The sequence below is a fragment of the Sinohyriopsis cumingii genome, chromosome 10, assembly GCF_028554795.1.
Source record: "Sinohyriopsis cumingii isolate HCF-2022 chromosome 10, ASM2855479v2, whole genome shotgun sequence".
Classification (NCBI taxonomy): domain Eukaryota; kingdom Metazoa; phylum Mollusca; class Bivalvia; order Unionida; family Unionidae; genus Sinohyriopsis; species Sinohyriopsis cumingii.
This window is the reverse complement of record NC_142970.1, coordinates 5,425,887-5,446,771: the sequence shown is the minus strand read 5'-3', so window position 1 is coordinate 5,446,771 and position 20,885 is coordinate 5,425,887. Positions and strand designations below refer to the sequence as shown.

Sequence of the window (20,885 nt, the reverse complement as noted above, 5' to 3'; positions counted from 1 at the left end):
ATTTTGAAACAACCCGAATAAATGTACATGAGAGCCCTGCCATGTATGCTTTCACACCATAGTGGCAAACCGCTCCGGTGGCCTAGTGGTTAGAACGCTCGACTCGGATGCGGGAGGTTGTGGGTTCAATCCACGGCCGAGTCATATCAAAGACTTATAAAAATGGTACTTACAGCAGCCCCGCTTGGTGCTCAGCATTAAGAGGTTAGTGTTAGGAATGGTCAGCCTGGTGTCAGGTTAGTGTGACTGGGTGGGACATGCTACATGTCTGCGGCATAATATCCCAGTGCTAGACATCACTATAAACTACCACAATGCAGATATCGTAGCGATATGACCAAAAACGTATTAAAGCTACGTTGAAAATGCAAATCACACACACACACACACACACACACACACAAATCATAGTGGGTACTGGTCGAATGAGCGAATAGCCTTCACTCTGGAACTACATGTCAAAGGTGGCAATTCAAAGCTTAAAATGAATCTGTAGGACTATGAAATTTTTTTTATGAATTATTGGAAACTAGACAGAAAAGAAGTCGCTCGTTCTTGTGATGTATTACATTGGGAACGGCGTTCCTCACGTTTCTGGCGCGTTCCCTAAGTTTTTGCGCTCGTCATTGTCCCCCCCCCCCCCCCCGTCTGAGTAACATTTGTTCCCTCACTATTTTACAGCGTGCTCTAACTTCTTTATTTAGCACTACACCACTGGTGTCAGTGGGTTAAATGATTTCTTTTAAGTATTTGTAATTACAGTCATATAATCTAGTCACTCTATCGGCTAGAACTAATTATAACATGGTTTCTGCTAAGCAGATTTTAAGTCACATGACCTAAATTCGTGGTATAAAAACCAGCTTGGTTACAAAAAGGCTTTTATTAATGTACATCTTGTTCGCAAATTTGGTAAATTGTTTACCAAAAAACCATGCTGTTTTCTATACAAATTCTAAAGTTATTCCCGCCGGTTATTTGTCCGCCATTTTTGCTAAAATATGCCAAAAATTCCACAAATGCATTCTCATATTCTTTGTCAATTTCTATGTTAAGAATCAAATGAATCTGAATCTGAACGTCCTGGGCCAATTACAGCTGAAAATCTGCACCGGAAGAGAGATACTCTAATAGCAGAATTGTTCAAGTGCTGTTTTGAAGCTATACAAACACACGGAACACTGTCACTGTCACGAAGATGATTCCAGTCCACAGTTTTGACGAAGAAAGAATTTCTAAATTGTTATGTTCTACATTGCTCAACAACAAAATATCTACTGTTATTTCTTACGTGATTTTTATTCAGTGTGTATTGTTTCAAAATTAGGAAAAGTTTCAAGCTTTAATTTCGCGTGTTTGTCATAATGGTTTTAGAAATATATTTCGTGAGAGCCGGCACTAACCCCATGACAAATTTGTTGAGAAAGGTCAGTATGATCATAATCAGGGACGTCATTGAATTTGCATGTGCTGTAAGATTGCTTAGCCTAAATACGAAAATTAACAAGATCGTAAAGTTTTGATTCCCCCCACCCCCATTGAAATGATGTCCCTGCTATTACTATCTCACTAATCTGTTATTTAGCCTGAGCCAGCGTGTTGATATTTGCATGAATCAAGTTTCGTCCCCCCCCCCACTTGAAAAAAGTTGAAATGACGTCCCTGATTATAATGGGCATGTCATTTAAGAGTTTGGTGACACACGCTGCTTCACTGTATACAGATCTTGCTGCCTGTCTTTGAACCGTCTCGAAATGAGCGCAATACGTGGATTATTATTATTATTATTATTATTATTATTATTATTATTATTATTCCTCTCAAGCATTCAATAAAATCTACCTTATGATCTTTTGCGTACCGAGAAGCTAAGGCAATGTTGGTGTTCGGTGGTTTGGTAACGTTTTTTTAAATCCCCTGTGTGTGTGTGTGTGTGTGTGCTTTGGATTTTTAACGCAGCTTTAAAAAACACAAGTCATATCGCTACGATGTCTGCGGTGTAACAGTTTATAGTGATGTCAAGCACTGGGGCATCATGCCGCAGACATGTAGCATGACGTCCCACCCATTCACATTATCCTGACACTAGTCCTAACACTAACCTCTTAATGCTGAGAACCAATCGAGGCAGCTGTAAGTACCGTTTTTGTAAGTCTTTGGTATGACTCGGCCGGGAATCAAACCCATGACCTCCCACATTCGAGGCGGACTCTGTAAACACTAGGCCACCGGAGCGATCTGCATTGCGTATGCGCGTAGGTGAGGTGACACATTAGTAACGGCCTTTTGCAAACGCGGGGCCCGATTTTGATCATTTTGGTGGGGCCCCGTGTGAGCACTCCTTTGGAAATAAATTTTAAGTAAGTATTATTTGATACTGAAATTAAAATTTTCTTCCATCGCTTTAAAATTACGTGCTCTCTACATGTCTATTTTTAAATAAAAAAATTACCAACACGCGGGACTCCTGTGATCACGGGGCCCAATTAGGCCTAATCGGTCCAATCGACCTAAGGCAGGCCCTGGGACTACTGGCCTTTGCCTTTACAGCAAACTCACATCTCACCTCTGTCTGTCAGCGTCGGTTCGAGTCTAGGTCGACCAAAGTGGATATGCAATAAAGTTTAGTGCTGAACAGCTTCACATGGGTCAGTGGCTATTCCTGCGACAAAATACACACTGGCAGCCACGTATCGCAATCATGTGCTGAATCAAGGCGGTAAACCTCACAAAATCAATTAAAACTAATACACAGATCCTAAAAGGCCTCGCGACTTATGTATATTGCTGGCGTATGTTATTTATTTCAAAACATTTTAATCACACCGCTATGGATCTATTATTCGGGTCAGGGTCACATGCTGATGACGTTGCCATTCATGTGACTACCTTTTGACTCATGCTCGAATATTTATCCGCCACTTACACAACTGCACGTTGAAATGATTCACAGATAAAATTCATTTTCTATAAAAAGGACCATACTGTTGGTGATCTTAGAAAAGAAAAGAACGTTTCGTAAAGGGTGTTTAATCTATTTAGGGAAAGGATTGTTACCTATTAAGTTTATTAGTTTTATTTTGCCACAAAAAAGGACACAGTGTAAGGATAACGGTGTGAAAAGGCTATTCGCGGAAATTTGTTGTGTATCGGACCTGCACAATTAGCCAAGAAGAAATTCAAGAAAAGGAATCGTTAATTCGCCTATTTTTTCTCTCTGGAAGACAGCAAATTACAACATTTCAGAATGGTTGAAGGCGGAATGAAATTTGTGAAGATTCTGATATTCAGTTTTAATTTGTTGTTTGTGGTGAGTATTTGGATAATATATTTGCCCCATGATTGAACGTTATATGTAGGTGGCATGTACAGTGCGTTGTTACGTTGTACAAAAGGTCTCATTAAACAGTCTGTATCTATTTTAGCATGAGAACAGAATTTTAGATTCATTAGTATAGCAAAAACAGAGCAACAAAAGAAAGTTGTGAGAGATGAAAACTTGTCAAGATAATGAGTTGAGCACAAACGCAGTAAGAAAAGGCCACGAACCTCGAGGGTGCGGTTCCAGATATGCGTTGGAAATCTTCAGTGTAGAAACCCATGACAAGTTTATAGTGGAACAGCGTATTTATCAGTTTATTTTTCAGTTTTTACATAAAATTGCGTTGAAGTGAATATGTGGAGGAAACGAAATTTATAGAGACCTTTTGATACAGTATGATGCGGACCTAGTTTCCTCCGACCCTTCCCACCCCCCATTTGAGATATTTTAACATTCGTGCATGTATGTCGTCGAAATATCTAAAATTGGGTGGGAATAGTAAAATTTGTGCAAAGTAGCCACTCAAACTATCAACTACTCTGTAGAAATAGCATGGTGTCCCCACTTGTACTCTTAAGCTTGTGATTTGATAAGGGCTTGCCTTTTACAATCATATCACACCCCCCCCAAAAAAAATGTAGAGCAAACATGAGTTTTGTTTTCAGATATAATTATTTCATGTAAATGTAAGAAGTTTTTCAGCTACAAACAAGGATCAAAACAATTTCCATTAATCTGTAAATCAGGATTCTCTGGCTGATCTAATGGTATTCTCATACATGCGTCATAAATGGACATTTTGGTTTGACTTCCTTGATGACTCTGTTGTCTTCAGCTCAAGAGACAGATGCAAGGACAGGTAACATGCGGAAAGTTTTAAAATAACAGAAGGAATTCTAGTCCCAAATAGAAGCAATCTTTAAAGTCCCTGCAACTGCAGCTGATCATCCCCCCTCATGCCCTCTTGTCTTATGATTATAAGCCACCTGGTGATGAAATTGACTCGTGTGTCAGTGCTCACTCACTCAGACAATAGCTTAAATTCTTTGCTAAACCTGGTTTGGCTTCAGACAAGCAGAAATTAGTCTTTACATTTGGGTTGTCTATTATCTGTTAATTTTCATATAACTCTTCTATAATGAATAAAAGAGATGATGGGCAAGTAAAAATTGCAACTGAGCTGTTGGGCTAACACGTTGAACATGTTTTTCTGACCCTGTAAATACTGGAAATGTCTTTTGAGAGTTAAATTGTTTGACGTTCATATATGTGGGCTCATTTATTGTTATAACTTCACTAATATCAACTACCCTCAGAAGAAATGAAGGTAAAAGGCGTTTATTTGAGGATGGCCAGTGTGACGAGAAGATTAGATGGCATAAGTTTGACAGTGGGTAATTGTTGACAATTCTGCCATGCAGATCTATGCAGTTCAGATAGCCATAACAAATGACTTTGCCAATTCCAGGGATTTTCATGTACTTGGGAAGTGGGTGGGGAGCAAACTTCATCCCCATTTCCAGTTCAGATAATCTGTATTTTCAAAGTTGTCTAAAAATTCCCAATTTCGAGCATGAATGCAGGTAAGAAAAAAATAAAGCACAATAAATAGAGGACTACTAAAAATGAAAAATTGGTCTCATTGTGGTTCTTTTTTGGGAACTCGAACAATAAACATAATTGCATGCAAACTTTTATGATGGGTTCAACTGACTTCACAACATTACCCAGTGACTTTAAAATATCAAAATAGTTTTTTTCGTTTATTTCAGACATTCAAAATTTGTAGGTGGCACACATAAATTTTTTCCAATTCCATTGATTCGATGCCTCCATATAGATAATTGTAGGAAAATCCTCAGATTCTTATGTAAACCTGTTATGAGCGACCACTTGTCGTTTCTGACCAAAATCGTAATGCATGGATTGATTTTACTATATAAACACTGTAATGAGCAACCAGCGACCATGATATCTTGTCAGAATATTCATTTTGACACTGCTTTGGATGACCACATTGCAAAAATGGGGATAAACTCTACTTTTATTTAAATTTTAATCCCCTGTAACAGTGATCACTTACACCATTCTAAAATATAAAAATAATAATTGTATGATTGCCTAGTGTTTTATATTTTCTGTTGTAAACGAGACTATGGAGATGATTCCGGCACTTAGCTTCCTTCACAGCCTTATCATGGGCCATTTGTATGAGTAGGACCCTGTATCCAGCTCTATGTATGACCGTATTGTGAGTAGAGATGGACACCACTGACCTTTTGATAATCATTTGTAACAGCAACCTTTGAATAGTTGAGATTGCTTTTATCATAAACAAACATAAAAGATGTTCTGGCTACCTGTATGTATATTGTATATAGTGACAGGTGATACTTAGTGGACCAGGCTAATGTACATGTTGCTAATTGCCATAGCAGTGCCAAAATTAAGGTAGTGGTCTTGTTTGTTGTTGTGTCTTGATATTTATTTCATATCGCTTGGAGGTGAATAAGGAAACCAGCAAGTGAGAATTGTTTGCTTGATTTGATTAATAGTGTTAAAGGTTTGTGATGTTTGTTCTCTTCTCCCCCCCCCCCCAATGTTAGTGATTACATCCCAATCACCAAGCTTTTGTCTGTTTTCCTTCTGAGCAGTAGTAATGTTAATACCTTGTACCTTAATAATAATGGAAGAACCTCCAACTAGACAAATTTTAATGCTGGACAAAATAATTAAATTAACTGAAAGAAGTGAAAAAGACCATATCACTTGTGAAGTAGCAGATTAAATGTTGGTATAGCAAATTTACATTGTTAGAAAGGAAAAGGAGTAAATCTGAAATGATTTCATGTGCTAATAGTGTACATGTGATCTTCTGTACATGTGATCTTCAAATATAAATGTGATTTCATATTTAATGATTATATTTTTATTGCTATATAATTTTATTTTCAGATGAATGCTTACAGTAATTTAGCAAGAACTATTAATAAAGAATAGAATATATGTACATTGATTGTGGTTATTTCTTTCAATTGTTCAGAAAATGGAAAATGATCTTTTTGTACAGACCTGTTATGATAGACCACCTGTCTTGAGAGACTGCTTTTTTTGTAGGCAGAATGGGCAATCTCTCATAACAATTGATACTATAAAAGTTATAGAGCTTGGTGACGTACATGTAGGATTTGAAATTGCCTCACAAATTGCCAAGGTCACCACCTGTTGACTTAAATTTGAAAAGAGTTCCTCTGACAGCAATGTTTTCTTTTTCTTTTTCAGTTAGTAGGAATAGCTCTTATAGCATGCGGAGCATATGTACAAATAGAACTGAAGAAGTACTTTCAGCTTATAGATGGCTCATTCGATTCTGCAGCAGCACTGCTTATATCGGTGGGCGTGATTGTTTTCTTGATCGCTGCCTTCGGATGCTGTGGAGCAATTAGAGAGAACCACACCTGTGTTATGATTGTAAGTAGCACTTTGACCTGTCAAATTAAAATCCATACAAATCGGTAATTATGATTTTTAAATAAATGATTATGAATAAATAGTTTTCTTTTCATTGTAATTTCTTTGGTATTTACACATTTTAATTTTATTTTTGTTTTGACCAGTTTAAATTTGCTTTTAGTTTTTAAATGCCACAAAGTTTATATATTTTAGGACATTGTAACCCATCTAACTTTCAAGGAAAGACCTAAATTTGACATGCATGTGAAAATGACATTCATGAAAAATAAAGAAAATATTTCGAGATGATAACATTAAATTATGAAATGATGAATTCTGAAGATGATATATTTATACTGGTGCAGTCATTTCTGTCTTAACCTTGGATGCTGAGGGTCGTGGGTTCAATCCCCAGCCGAGTCTTACCAAATACTTTACAAAAATGGTACTAACAGCTGCCTCGCTTGGCGCTTAGCATTAAGAGGTTAGAGTTAGGACTGGTCGGACTGGTGTCAGGATAATGTGACTGGGTGGGACATGTGCTACGTGTCTGTGGCATGACGCCCCAGTGCTAGTCATCACTATAAACTGCCCCACTGCAGACATTATAGTGATACGATTTAATTTTTTTTAAAGTTACATTAAAAAGTCCAAATCGCACACACACACACAACATTCCTGTCTTAAAGTGTTATAGCTTGAATTACACCATTTTTATGAAAGGTATATGACAGAATTTAATGTCAAAATCTTCCATCCGTATAAAACAGTTAAAACAATATATAGGTATAACAATATATAGGTGATAAAAAGTGACAATGTAGACTTTTTATTTGAGCAGAAGGAAAATAGATTTAAAGTTACATTATTAGTCTCTATACTTTCTCCAGTCAATAGTTGCATGCTTATTATAATTTGGATCATGACTAAAAACTTGAGGGTCATCGACTCCTTTGTTGAAAATTTCAGGATTCTAAATTTGAATATTTAGTCATTTTCAGACCACCATTGAAAAATATTTGGTATTTGTCACTTGAAGCCAAATTTCCGAGAGTCAAACTGATGCATAGGTTGGAGTACTCATGTTGGTTTTGTTTAAGATATGCAATTCACACATTCATGTAAAACCCAAGAGTAAGGTCGAAGGAAATTTCTGGTCATGGCTAGCGTTCATCTTTAGCAATAGCGGAGATTTATGGGCTTTAATCAACGATTTTGGTTGATGCTATGCACAGACAAGATACTGTCTGCCATAGTTTGTGAACTTGCCTGAAATTTACAGAAATGTCATTACATCATTTACAGCTGGTCACTGGTGATTTTTGTACATGAGCTTGAAATGGTGATATAGTTTTAGGAACAAGAACAAAAATAAACCCCACATTAGCAACCAGAATTTATTTGTCGAAGAAAATTTTGAAAACTTACCATGGAAGTATTCTTTATTGGTAAGCAGTAATATTTTGCAACCTAGTGTACCATACTTACCCTGTCCACCACTGCATTTACTGAGAGCAGCAATGTGACTATATGGTTATTAATTTTGTTCAGAATAATTTATACCTTAAAATTATAATTTTAATTAGCACATAAATTGTATGGAGTTAATTTTTTTTTGTAATTGTCAGGGAATTCACAGTAATGATAGTATTCCTAGTTTTTAATGGGGAAAAAAAACAAAATTTAAAATTTGACATTTTTTCCCCCACACCTTCCACTTTTTTCTGCCAATTTGGGCTACTTGATTAAAAATCCCAGTGATGAATTGATGCTTTCTTTCTGCAGTATGCTGCTTTGCTGGCCATCATCTTCATCCTGGAAATCGCTGGAGGAATCGCAGGATTTGTGCTGAAAAGCCAGGTATTGCTTCCAATATTTTATGTGTCACTATATTTCATGGAGGTGGCGTCTAGTGTTGCTGATGTATGTCCACCATGTTGTTTCCAACATTTTTTGACAAGCTATTTGACCACCACAACAGCAATCTTGATTTTTTTTATATCACTTTTCATCCTGATCAGAAGGTCATATTGACATGGGGCTTGCAGCTGAAAGTTTTTTTTATGTTTTGGTCCTAAACGAAAATGGCGCTGCTTATGCATGCAGTATAGCTGCCACAGTAGCCGTCTTAACAATTGTTATCACTTCGCCAGAATGGATGGTCATATTGAGATGGGGTTTTCAGTATAGTCTTTATGAAAATTTTATCATACTTTTCAGAATGGATGGTCATATCAGCATGGAATTTCACTAGAAGACTTTTTATGACATTGAGTAGGTTCTAAATGAAAATGGCACCAATCTGACATCCAATATGTTCACCATAGCAGCTAATTTAAAAATCTTTTTATCACTGCAGAATAATGATTGTTTCAACACTTCAACAGTTATAAAGAAGAAATGATCTTCTCTTGACTTCCTTTAAATTCTTTTTGACATTGGGCTCCTACGTTTATATTAAGAGTGAATTAAGATGTTAATGAAAAGTAAAATGTTAAATCCATGGAGTCAGGTTTCTCTTCTGGAGTAAAGGAACCAGACATAACTGGGGGTGAAACTGTTTGTCAATTTATTACAGGAACATTAATATAAAACAAGGTAATTTTTGAAGGAATATGGGGTTAGAATTTTTAATTTAATTAACAAAATGATACCTAGTCTTAAAATTTTTATTTCGTCTTCAGCTAGTCACTACTCAATATTTCTGATCTGATTTTGATCAAAATTGGAATATATGGATATATTGTATCATTAATATTGTGTATTAATTTTATAAAGATCCATGCTTACGAGATGATTTTGTATCCAAGTATCATCAGGATCTCCATAGAGTTTGATAATGAGCAAGATCCAAGAGATTTATGCATATTAATGAGCTGATTCTTTCTGATTAGCTGAGCATGTTACCACTATGGGTGTCAGATTTCTGATCAGTGTGAGATCAGATTTATCATCAAGATATTTGACAAGTTTGACAATGAGCAAGATCCATGTGTTGAAACTTCTGACAAATCTGAAAATAGTATTTCTGATTCCATATTGATCAAACACGAAATGTGGGTTTATATTATCAAGATCTTGGATGGGTTTGGTAATGAATGAGATCGACAAATATTACTAATGTAATCTTTTATCTGATTAGCTGATCATTTACTACTGTGGAACTCGTATTCTTAATCTGATCTTGATCAAACTTAATATGTGGATCTATCGTCAAGATTGGGACTGCTTAGATGAGGAAAGTCATGTATTTTTATAGGTGATCGCTCATTTTATTGGCTGAGTTTAATATTGCTTTGGAAGTCATTCTGATTCAGGTTTTAGTCACAATTGAATGTTGGTTTGTATCATCAAGTTCAAAAAGTATGTGGAATCCACACGTTCGTGAAGTGTTCTTGCATTTGAAAGGCTAATCCAGGGGTCGGCAACCTATTTTCACATAGTGTGACACTTTTTTCTGGGTTAATTAGAAAATAAAAGAGCATGTGCCACCAGTAAGAGAGTAACACTGTTATAATCAAGATTTTTGGCTGCTTTTTGTGTGCCACACAAAACCTCTTGACGTGCCACCATGTGGCATGCATACCTTAGGTTGCCGACCCCTGGACTAATCTTTTTCACCACACATGAAGTTCTAGTATTTTATCTTTTGAGTTTATTATCGTCAAGACAAGGAAGACTTTTGAACATGAGTGAGAGACAATATAGAGTAAAATAGGCAAAATCATGAGAGAATGCTTATGTGACAGATTACATAGGATGTGTTTTTACAAATACCTCGTAAGCCTGCTTCATGAACTGGTCAGGTAAGTTAGATAAGCAATTTGTGTGACATTAGTACCAGTTATGTGTCTTGTTAATACTTGTATGGATGTTGCATACATGGCCAACCATTATGCTTTTGGCAGAATCGTTTTTCCACTAATTTACACCTTACACTACACGTAAATGTATATGGAATACCCGATTTCGATATATCCCCCTCCCAAACAAATCAGTAATTTGTTTTTTCGTTTTTATTGATATCAGAATGTATTCTAGAAACGATGGCTTCTACGCAACTACGACATAAGAGTACGCTTTTCCATAGACTTGCATGTACTTTCCTAATAGTATTATGTTCTATTTATAGCTGCTGTCTTATTTTCAAGACAACGTGCTAGTTTCTACTTTCAAATTTTTGACCTCAAATTCTATTTATAGCAGTGTATGGCTTAGGAGATAACAGACTGGTTTTCTAATCTTTAATCTTTACTCGCAGATTTGTTCTAATTCATATTTGGTACAGAACCAGTTTGTAGGTATTTGGCGCTAAAAGTTAAGTCAGATTTGTTCTAGTTCATGGGTGTGCATGAGCAAAAATGATTTTCAAACAATTTCACAGATGGATTAAATAAAGACGAAAAACTGATTCAGAGATGAATACATGAATTACATAACACAGCTTTCCATTCTAGGGCACATTCATGCCCATTGCAGGCTGTGTGGAAAGGATTTTAATATTCATGATGGTAAATTGGTAAATTGAATCTGGAGCAACACTTTGAAACTAAAATATCTTGAATTATACAAACTCCAGTACTAAGGTAACTTCTTTTTAAGGCAAAACTTTATTGTGGACACAAATGTTATAAATGCAGATTTGTTATTTAGCAAGTTCTTAAAAGAACATGGACAACCCTTGGCAGTAGAAGACTATGTTGGTCCTTTTATTCAGACAGCTGTTTCCTGATTCCAAATTAAAATTGCAGAAGCCATGAAAATTGGATCGTTTAATATTGTCACAGGTGGGAGCAGTGATCATAATGACACAAAGTTGTACTGTCTGTATAAGAGACTTTGACAATGAAAGGGCAAAGTCAGAGTGCTCTTGTTTCATTACCAGAATTAACAGTAGATTCCACTGTAGAATACATTTTTGATTTGTATGATAATGCTTTGAAAAAAACAAATTGGCAGAACTGTATGGGGTTTTCAGCTGATGCTGTATCAGTAATGACTGGAACTCATAAAGGAGTTGCATTCTGTATTTTGAAAAATGCCTCATCGGTGTATATCACAGTTGTCTGTCATTTGATGCATCATGCTGTACGAAAGGCTGCCAGTAAATTAGGAAAATGCCTGAAGTATCTAGGAAAATGCGTGGCATTCTACCTTACAATGTACTTCATGCGATATAGTTGATTTTTTTCTTCATCTTATTTCCCAGCTAAATGACCCAGTAACTGGAAAAAATTGTCTTCTTTGTCAGGTTATGAAAGGAATATTGGTTCTTTAAGATTCAAATGCTGGCTGAGAGGTTGTTCAGTATTGTTAACAAAAATACATCAGAATTCATATCCAGTCTCAGTAATCTAGTACTTAGTGCTCTACTGGTGTGCAAAACATTCATGGTCTCAGCTGGTACAAAGTGTTTTGAAATGCAACACGAGTCTGTTGCTTTTAAATCTAAAAGTGCTGCATATGAAAACTTGAAGCTGAAAGACCAGAGGGGTAAAAAATTTTGTACACATGCTCATTGGATTTGTATGGTGTTATATGTGGATTACACTTTTTCCTTGCCAGGGATTGGCATGTATGGTGTACTTATCTATGTATTTATTTATATCCTCAGGTTACCAGCAGTGTGGAAAAACTGATGCTTTCTAGTCTTGACAAGCAAAGGCTAAATCCCAAGACTCCCAACATCTGGGATGATCTTCAGAAAGAGGTAATACCCATAAAAAACAATTCTAGTAGCTGTTGTTTCTTATATCCCCATGACGTGCAGTGTAGGTTGTCACTTTTCCATTTTGCTCTAATTGTCATCAGTCTAAAATTGCTATGTTGCAGTTTTTGAAAGTTGCACATCTTCAACTTCATCTTTCATGGAATATTACTCTAAATTTAGTAATCTGATTTATTATGTGACCTCGCCTGTTAAACAGAAGTACTCATTAGTGTGTGTGTGTAGCTGAAATGAATATCAGACTTTCCTGTTCAGATAGAATTCTAAATAATTGTGGATATTTATGTTGACAAGTATTACAGATACATCACCCATGCAGCTGAATCTAAATTGAATTATATTGGGGGGGGAAGGCTTTAAGCGTCAAGTTTAGACTCATCATCAAAGGAAGATGGGAGATATTTTCCCTGTTTATCTTCAAACTCAGTATTAACAAAATGTCTGTTACACGGGGGAGTGAATGTCCCTCCGTATTTGGTTTTCGTTATCTAGGGGTTGACCGCCCTCGATGTTATTGCCCGGTTCGAGTAAATATAAATATAAGGGGTGAAACTTATAGGTGGGATAGATAGAGATCTGAGCAGGTATATAGAACAAACCAACACGAGCCCCCGTACATGTAAACAAACAATTTAATCAATTACATACAAACACTGTGAGAATTCATTACATCAGGAATGTACTCTGCTTTTAGAAATTTAACTTTCACCGAAAAAGAAAGAAACGCAAATAGATTAAAATTGAATTAGTTCATCATATGATCGAGTGAACAATCGAAGTCAACATCTTGTATGATTTCATAACCTGCTCGTCCTCAGTCTGTTTTTGCTTCCTTGGATCTCGGGATGATACTTTCTACCACCTGTCTCAGGACACTCTCAAAATACTTCTTCAGAAATTAATACGTCGCAGGGTTGCGTCACAGGATTATATGTCTCACTGCACTCTTCTCTATGCTTCTCCGTATAGGTCTCAGAATAACATCACTCATTCGTTCCATACGTCTCTGGAGCTATTTTCTCCCTTTTAAATAAATATAAATAGAGACAACCTAAATTTCATGTTATTTATGAAACGGTTAATTCTTCATTATTCTCCCTCGTTATCAGATTTCACTATCAGTGCCAAACAGACGCTAAGGCTATCAATCGACTCCACATGTCCTATAATGACCCTAGTTAGTCAAATGGCTAATTCGTTACGCCTTGACCTTACACATTACCACATACACAGCGAATAAATAGGATCCATTACGTCAATCAATTACTAGATCATTTCCGTCAATACACACTTATTCTTAATCATACGTGAAATCTTCTAAATTCGGCGAATTCACACGGATTCTTGTAATCATATTAACTAATGTAATGCATTAAATTCTTAGAACATAATTCTTATGCAAACAAGACGACAAATTCAAACAATTCGTCAAACTTATCTAAAGAAGATTAATATACAACTTCCTATGCATAAACTCAACACAGTTATACTTCATAAAGCAAATTATTACACGAATGTAGAAAAAAGATTCATGCAGATACAAATAAATAACTTCAGCAAAGCATTATATATGGCATCAAGAAATTACATGGAATTGTCACACTACCTTTGCTGTCAACGTTTTCTCCCTCTAATCGGTAGATTAGTTCGTCGGTTCCTTTCGACAATCGTCCCCTTTTTGGACAACAGTTTTACGGAAATTTCTTGCAAATTCCCGGAGTCGTAACCGTTGGGTGTCCTCTTGTAGGAAAAGCTTAGACTGATTAAAATTCGATGCGGGCGATATTAAAACCTATGAAATTTTGTGTTGGAACACGCCCTCTCATTTAGCGTACCAATCAGAATCAAATATCTCTGCTGCCTTTTTCCAGAGGCGCCAAAGTCAGGGTCAACTTGACCCTGGTAGTTCGAGTAACAGAGTTTCTGTGTTCTCTCAATTGTGACAACTTTACCATGAAAATGAAGTTTTCCTTGTCCTAAATTGTCCGCCTGGCTGCTGTATAAACAAATGTTTAATTAGGAACAGAATTCTCCCTCTAAAGGACATTACCGTACACTGTAGTATGGCGATATGATACGCGCTTGTCTCCATAAATCTAATTAATGGTTGTCTGGTCTCAGCTAATGTATTCATGTTAGATCAACATAAAATTTGCCACTTCACAATGTCGATGGATTATATTTAAAATCTAAGGCAATTATTCATTCAGCATTGAGGTGTATCTAAAAGTTAATGTTATAAAACAATTTTTTGTTATGATAAAAATAGAAGAAATTGACTTTCGATGTAACTTGTCTGTAGTGCAAAAAAAACAACCTGAAGGCCTGTTCATGTTTTGATTATTTCTTAAATTTGGTGTGTAAAATAAGGCCAATTTGACTGGTTCACAGGATCATAAAAGTTTAATCAAATAGTGCTCAAATTTTGAATGAAGTTACTTTGCAGAAAGAATTTGACTTTTGGTATGACCCTTGTTGTGTCCCCTTTTTTATGGAATGGAATATTCTGATTGTAAGGTTGATACTAATCCATTCCACTCTAGGTAAACAATAACCACCAGTCAGAATTGAAAAGAAGTCTGTTGCCTGCATGACCTCAAAATTGTGTCCAGGTAGAGAAGACATGAAACAGCAAAGAAGCTTTGAATAAAATTACAAATTTTACAAGTCACCTTGCCCAGGGCAAGCTGACTGGAGAATTGGACTTGGCCTTGGGAAAACTGAGCTTGCCCTAAACATAGTATAGCATGACCCTGCTATAACAGTGGTTGGAGTCCATAAAACCCGACCATGTTACATACCAAAATGATGCTTGTACAAAAAAAATGGCTGGGGTGGGGTGGACAATAAAAGGGTGTGCAAAAATACGTTTTGATCAAATGAAGACAAAACTATTCTGAAAAATACTGTATATTAGGACAATCCATAATACGTTTAGTACTTTATACGTATATGAATAAAACATGAAAATGAGTAATAATCACATTATAAAAGTCATGTTCCAGCCAGATCCTATTAGAAAAAAGAAATAACACAAAAAAAGGGTTGTCCTTGTTTGATACATATCCTGTTGTCAACAAACACATGCCACTATACATTCAGTATGATATTCTTTAGTTGCCAGTAGCACGTGGCTATAATAGTTTACATGCTACATGTACGTGTCCATACATTGGCCTTGAAATTTTTTCAGCTGGAGACGACTATCATTTTTCCAAGGCTACCTGGGGGATAAGGTTAGTCATAGGGAAATGAAAATGTGAACAGATTAAAAAGTTTTAACAAAGATATTTGCAAGATGTCCCACCGTCTGTTAACGTGATTGCTAGATATCTATGGTTTCAAGAGATTGGAAATTTGTGTTTTTATGCTGTGGTTGGTAGGGATCATATGCATAAACTTCTTTTGTCTGCAAATTGGAACTTTCATGGAACAACCTGTTCCAGTCACTTTGGAAAATGCACAATCCATTAGATTCATTGCTTTTATTCAAGTTTGGCGCTGACTTTGATGAAAGGTACTTTGTTTTTATGGCTGATTGTAGTCAACTTGCTTTGATGAAGGATGCATGTGTTATAGAAGTGACAACTGCAAGCCATATTTGGAGTATCTAACAAATGCCACATTATTATTGTGGTGGCATCATTAAATAATTATAGATCATTGATTGAGACTGAATTATTTTTTAATTTGCTTAGTATTTATATAGAATGGTTGGTGCTTCAAAGGTAAGTTTTCTTTGAAGTTTCAGCAAAACTTTTTTCTGAATGCGTTTGAAAAGAAAGAAAAAATTGGTGGTTGTTTGGTAGATTGTGTAGCCATTCCTGTTTCTGCCTTCAGAAGTTGTTGCAACTGGTTCGGTAGCATGACTATTTGAGTGTATCACAGCATGCACTACTTCAGCCAGATGGCAGTATGAGCAGATATTATCATACAGTAGTGCACTGTAAAGATGGTTCATCAGAATGAATAAAGGATTTGTTTATGTAACAAAAGATACATTCCAGTGCATTTTATATCCAAGTTCGTGGCATCTTTTCATGGTTCCTTTGAATTTCTCCACTCCAAGCCCCTATATTGTATATCCAAGTTTGTGGCATCTTTTCATGGTTCCTTTGAATTTCTCCACTCCAAGCCCCTAGATTGTATATCCAAGTTTGTGGCATCGTTTCATGGTTCCTTTGAATTTCTCCACTCCAAGCCCATAGATTGTATATCCAAGTTTGTGGCATCGTTTCATGGTTCCTTTGAATTTCTCCACTCCAAGCCCCTAGCTTGTATATCCAAGTTTGTGGCATCGTTTCATGGTTCCTTTGAATTTCTCCACTCCAAGCCCCTAGATTGTATATCCAAGTTTGTGGCATCGTTTCATGGTTCCTTTGAATTTCTCCACTCCAAGCCCCTAGATTGTATATACAAGTTTGTGGCATCGTTTCATGGATCCTTTGAATTTCTCCACTCCAAGCCCCTAGATTGTATATACAAGTTCAGACAGCCAACAATGTTGTTACAAACAAAATTGCCAGATGGTATATTTCTTTGCCAGTAAGGAAACAAATAGCAATTTATGACATTGGCGAGACCCAGTGCAATCCATGAATAAACACTTTAAATGCTATTTTGTGTACTTCTAAGGAGAAAAAAGATTTTTTAATTTATAAGAAAATGATTATGAAATTTCAGGATTTTGGCTTGAATTTCATGACTATAGCAATTCATGAATTCATGCCATATGCACAAAAATCACAAATTCCCCAATTTTTCAATCGGCTTAAGTCGGGAATAAAATAACTTAAGTGCTAGTTACGATATCAGCAGTCAATAATGGTCCTGTACTGTTAGTCGCAGTGTTAGAACTATATCCAGTTGTTAGTTTGCCCTGTAACAAGCATTCAAAAGTGTTTAATATATATTTAGAACAGAAGTTTTACAAATTCTTGTGAAGAAAACTAGGGCCCTATTGAATTTTTTTTAAACAGCACATATACATGTTCATAGCAACTGTAATTTAAAATTAAAAAAAACATTAAATGAAGACAGCTTTTTCAAGTGTTGGAATTTGAGATATTAAAATATTAGCATATATTGTAATTTGCTCGAGTTCATGTTTTTTCTTGCACATGCTGACCCCACTAATTGGTAACCATTCAATGCCTCATTCTTTGGATTAATACCATTGCATGCTATAGTGGGGTCACACTGTATACCAAACTTGAGTATTAAAAAAAATTAAACAAAATGTGATTTTAAGGAAATGTGCTGTATTTAACCATTTTGTTTTTATCTTTGTTAGCACCACTTAAAAATACAGTGGAACCCCGCTATAACGCGAATTCGGATATAACGTGGTCGTAGCATGGCTCCCGAAATTTCGTATATTCATTCACACATGGAGAAAAAAATTTGGAGAAAAATAAAAAAAACAAAACAAGAAATTAACTTCATTTTGGGCATGAGATTAGTTGTGACTTTTAAAATATGATCGTGGCATGGTTCCTGAAATTTGAAATTCATTTACGTGTATTTTTATCGGACCGTGAAAATATTTGTTTAACGTACGAGAAATAGTGTGTAAAACGTTTATTATAATTTGGTGGAAGAATTCGCGTATGACTTTTAATAATAAACGATCGGAACTTAACAATTTATCCAGGTTCTTTAAGTGATTTTGGAGAAGTGATCGTGTATGAATTCTAAAATAATACGATATATATAACGTACACTGTACGAGAAATAGTGTGTACAACGCTTGGCTTCTGAAATTTATCAATTTGAACAGGTTGTGGTGAAGCTCCGTATTCTACTCTAGAAGAGAAAACTGGTTTCATTAGGTTTTTGAATTGTTAAGCCGAAGTAAACATTATCGGAAGTGTTACTTATTACGGATCCATGAGTAAAGCCAGTAAATCGTCTTTGTGATTGTCTTCCATGAAATCTGTATACAGTCGTTGCACAAACAATAGCAGACATTGGCTTCTTATTTAACTGCAATCACAGCCAAGCAGCAGACAAAGCTGTGGTTGATACAAGAGTCGCACAATTTAATAAACATCAAAGGACGAAAGCCGCCAACATGTATGCTGTGCTTGGCGGTGTGATCAAACAACAAACAGTTGAAAGTAAATAATATCCACTTTATTATCTGTAAATTAAAAGGGTATGAAATTGTACATCCGTTCAGCTTAATTTTATTTTATATAAAAAGTGATTCGTAACCATTGCAGGCCTTCATTACTTAGTTATCGAGCTTTATCTGTGTACGTTGTTTGCTTATATAAAAAAATATTTTACTGTTATGGAAAAGCAAGTTCAAAAACGCAAGTCGTTTTCTGCTAAAGAGAAACTGTATGCCCTAGATCAACTAAAGAAGGGCAAACAACAAACTCAGCTTGCCAGAGATCTAGGAATCAGCGAGTCCACTTTGCGAGGGTGGAAAACAGATAAAGGAAAGCTCCGTAGTCTACCCAACATTCTTGAAGAGGAAACTGGTTTACAGCGTAAAAGGGTTCAGTTAGCTAATGACAATGTCCTAGATTCAGCTTTGTACCAATGGTTTGTACAAGCTCGCTCAGAAGGTGTTCCAATTTCTGGCCCAATCCTGAAAGCCCAATTTCTGGCCCAATTCTGAAAGCCCAAGCAGAGAAATTTGATCGCCGTATCAATGGAGATGATTCCAAATTTAAGGCGAGTAATGGCTGGCTAGACAGATTCAAGAAAAGGCACGCTATCAGCCAAGTTCTTGTGTCTGGGGAAATCCGCTCCGCTGACAAAGAGGCTGCCAATTCCTACCCAATTGGGCTTAAAAAGTTGCTGGAGGACGGTTGCTACACAGCCGACCAAGTTTACAACTGCGATGAGACTGGTTTATGTTATAAAATGTTACCCGATCGCACCCTTGCAACCAAGACTGACAGTCACAAACGAGAAGGTTTCAAGAAGAGGAAGGACAGAGTGACTCTCTTATTTTGTGTTAACAAGTCTGGCAGCCACAAAGTCAGACCTCTGATGATTGGAAAATCGAAAGCTCATGTAAATATGAAGGCACTTCCATTTCAGTACACTAACAGCAAGAATGCTTGGATGAATAGCTCCATATTTGACGACTGGTTTCACAAAACATTTGTTCCAGATGTTCGGGCTCATTTACGAAAACTCAAGCTGGAGGAAAAAGCTCTCCTCCTGCTGGATAATTGCCCTGCCCACCCCCCAGCGGAAAATCTTGTCAACAGTGATGGCAAGATCAAAGTTTCGTACCTCCCAAAAAACACTACGTCGAAATCCAGCCACTTGACCAAGGCATAATTTCCGTATTTAAACAAAATTATCGCCGTGAAATGATAAAGGGAATGGTAGCAGATAATAACGCATCCGTCGACACATCATTGGCATTACTCAACTTAAAAGAAGTATGTCACCTTGGAGGTAAAGCCTGGGATGCTATCACTGCACGCTGCATTGAACGATGCTGGATAAAGGGTCTTGGGCCAGCTTTTACGCCCTCGACACAAAATGATAGTGACGATGAGCTTGAATTTACAGGATTCACTGAAGACGACGTACGTTTAGCAGAAGAAGCACTCAAAAAATACGAGCACAGTCATCATGATATCCTTAACTGGTATTCAGTAGATGACATCTGCCCTATATACGAACACATATCAGATGAAGAAATTGTTACAAATGTCAGCAGGAAGAATGAAGCTGCACAATCAGAACCTGAAACCAGTGACGATAATGATAACGATGATGATGGCACCCCAACTCCCCCACCAAAAGTGTCTGAAGCAGTAGTACATTTAGAAGCAAGTTTAAGGTGGCTGGAAACAAGATGTTGACAGCATCAAAGTCCTTCAATTAAGAAACATTCTTGACTTTGCTAGAACCCAACAGTTCGCGGCAAAGAAGCAAACGTCATTGGATATATTTTTCAAGAAATGATGAAATTTAAATTTGGAACCACACTGACTTTGCACTTTGCGCAACGATTAATTTAGCAGTTTTCACATGTTTCTTTTGATGTTCACAAAATCTGAAATAAAAGTTATTTGCACGCTGAAATCATGCGTTGATTGTTAATTATTCTTGCAGTTGTCGCATATGATAAAATTTTAGCGGTATGAAATTTGTACAGACACCGTATGTAGACCCGGGAATAGCTGCATGCAATGACCGTACGATATCAGACGGCAAGTAAATGGTTTCAATATTTTGTTCATCCTATATTTTACACGACGAATTCAGACTATTACAAAATTATTGAATATTTTAAATCTGTACGATTTTCAATGAAATTACATCCATTATGGATGAACTGCATGCCACGACGGCACGGTAGCATACGGTGTTGATACACTTTTCATGATATAGCGATAGTCTGGTATT

General features: G+C 36.4%; 1 protein-coding gene across 1 annotated transcript in view; it reads left to right on the top strand.

Moving 5' to 3' along the window:
- Positions 1-2,906: 2,906 nt before the first annotated feature.
- The window catches only part of LOC149789519 (CD63 antigen-like), a 31,051-nt gene continuing 13,072 nt past the window's right edge, over positions 2,907-20,885 (top strand). Inside the window, exons 1-4 of the mRNA XM_089971567.1 lie at positions 2,907-3,310; positions 6,605-6,793; positions 8,561-8,635; positions 12,390-12,485. Coding sequence (XP_089827693.1) covers positions 3,248-3,310; positions 6,605-6,793; positions 8,561-8,635; positions 12,390-12,485 — 423 coding nt within the window. The 5' untranslated portion in view covers positions 2,907-3,247. The remainder of the gene's footprint in view (positions 3,311-6,604; positions 6,794-8,560; positions 8,636-12,389; positions 12,486-20,885) is intronic.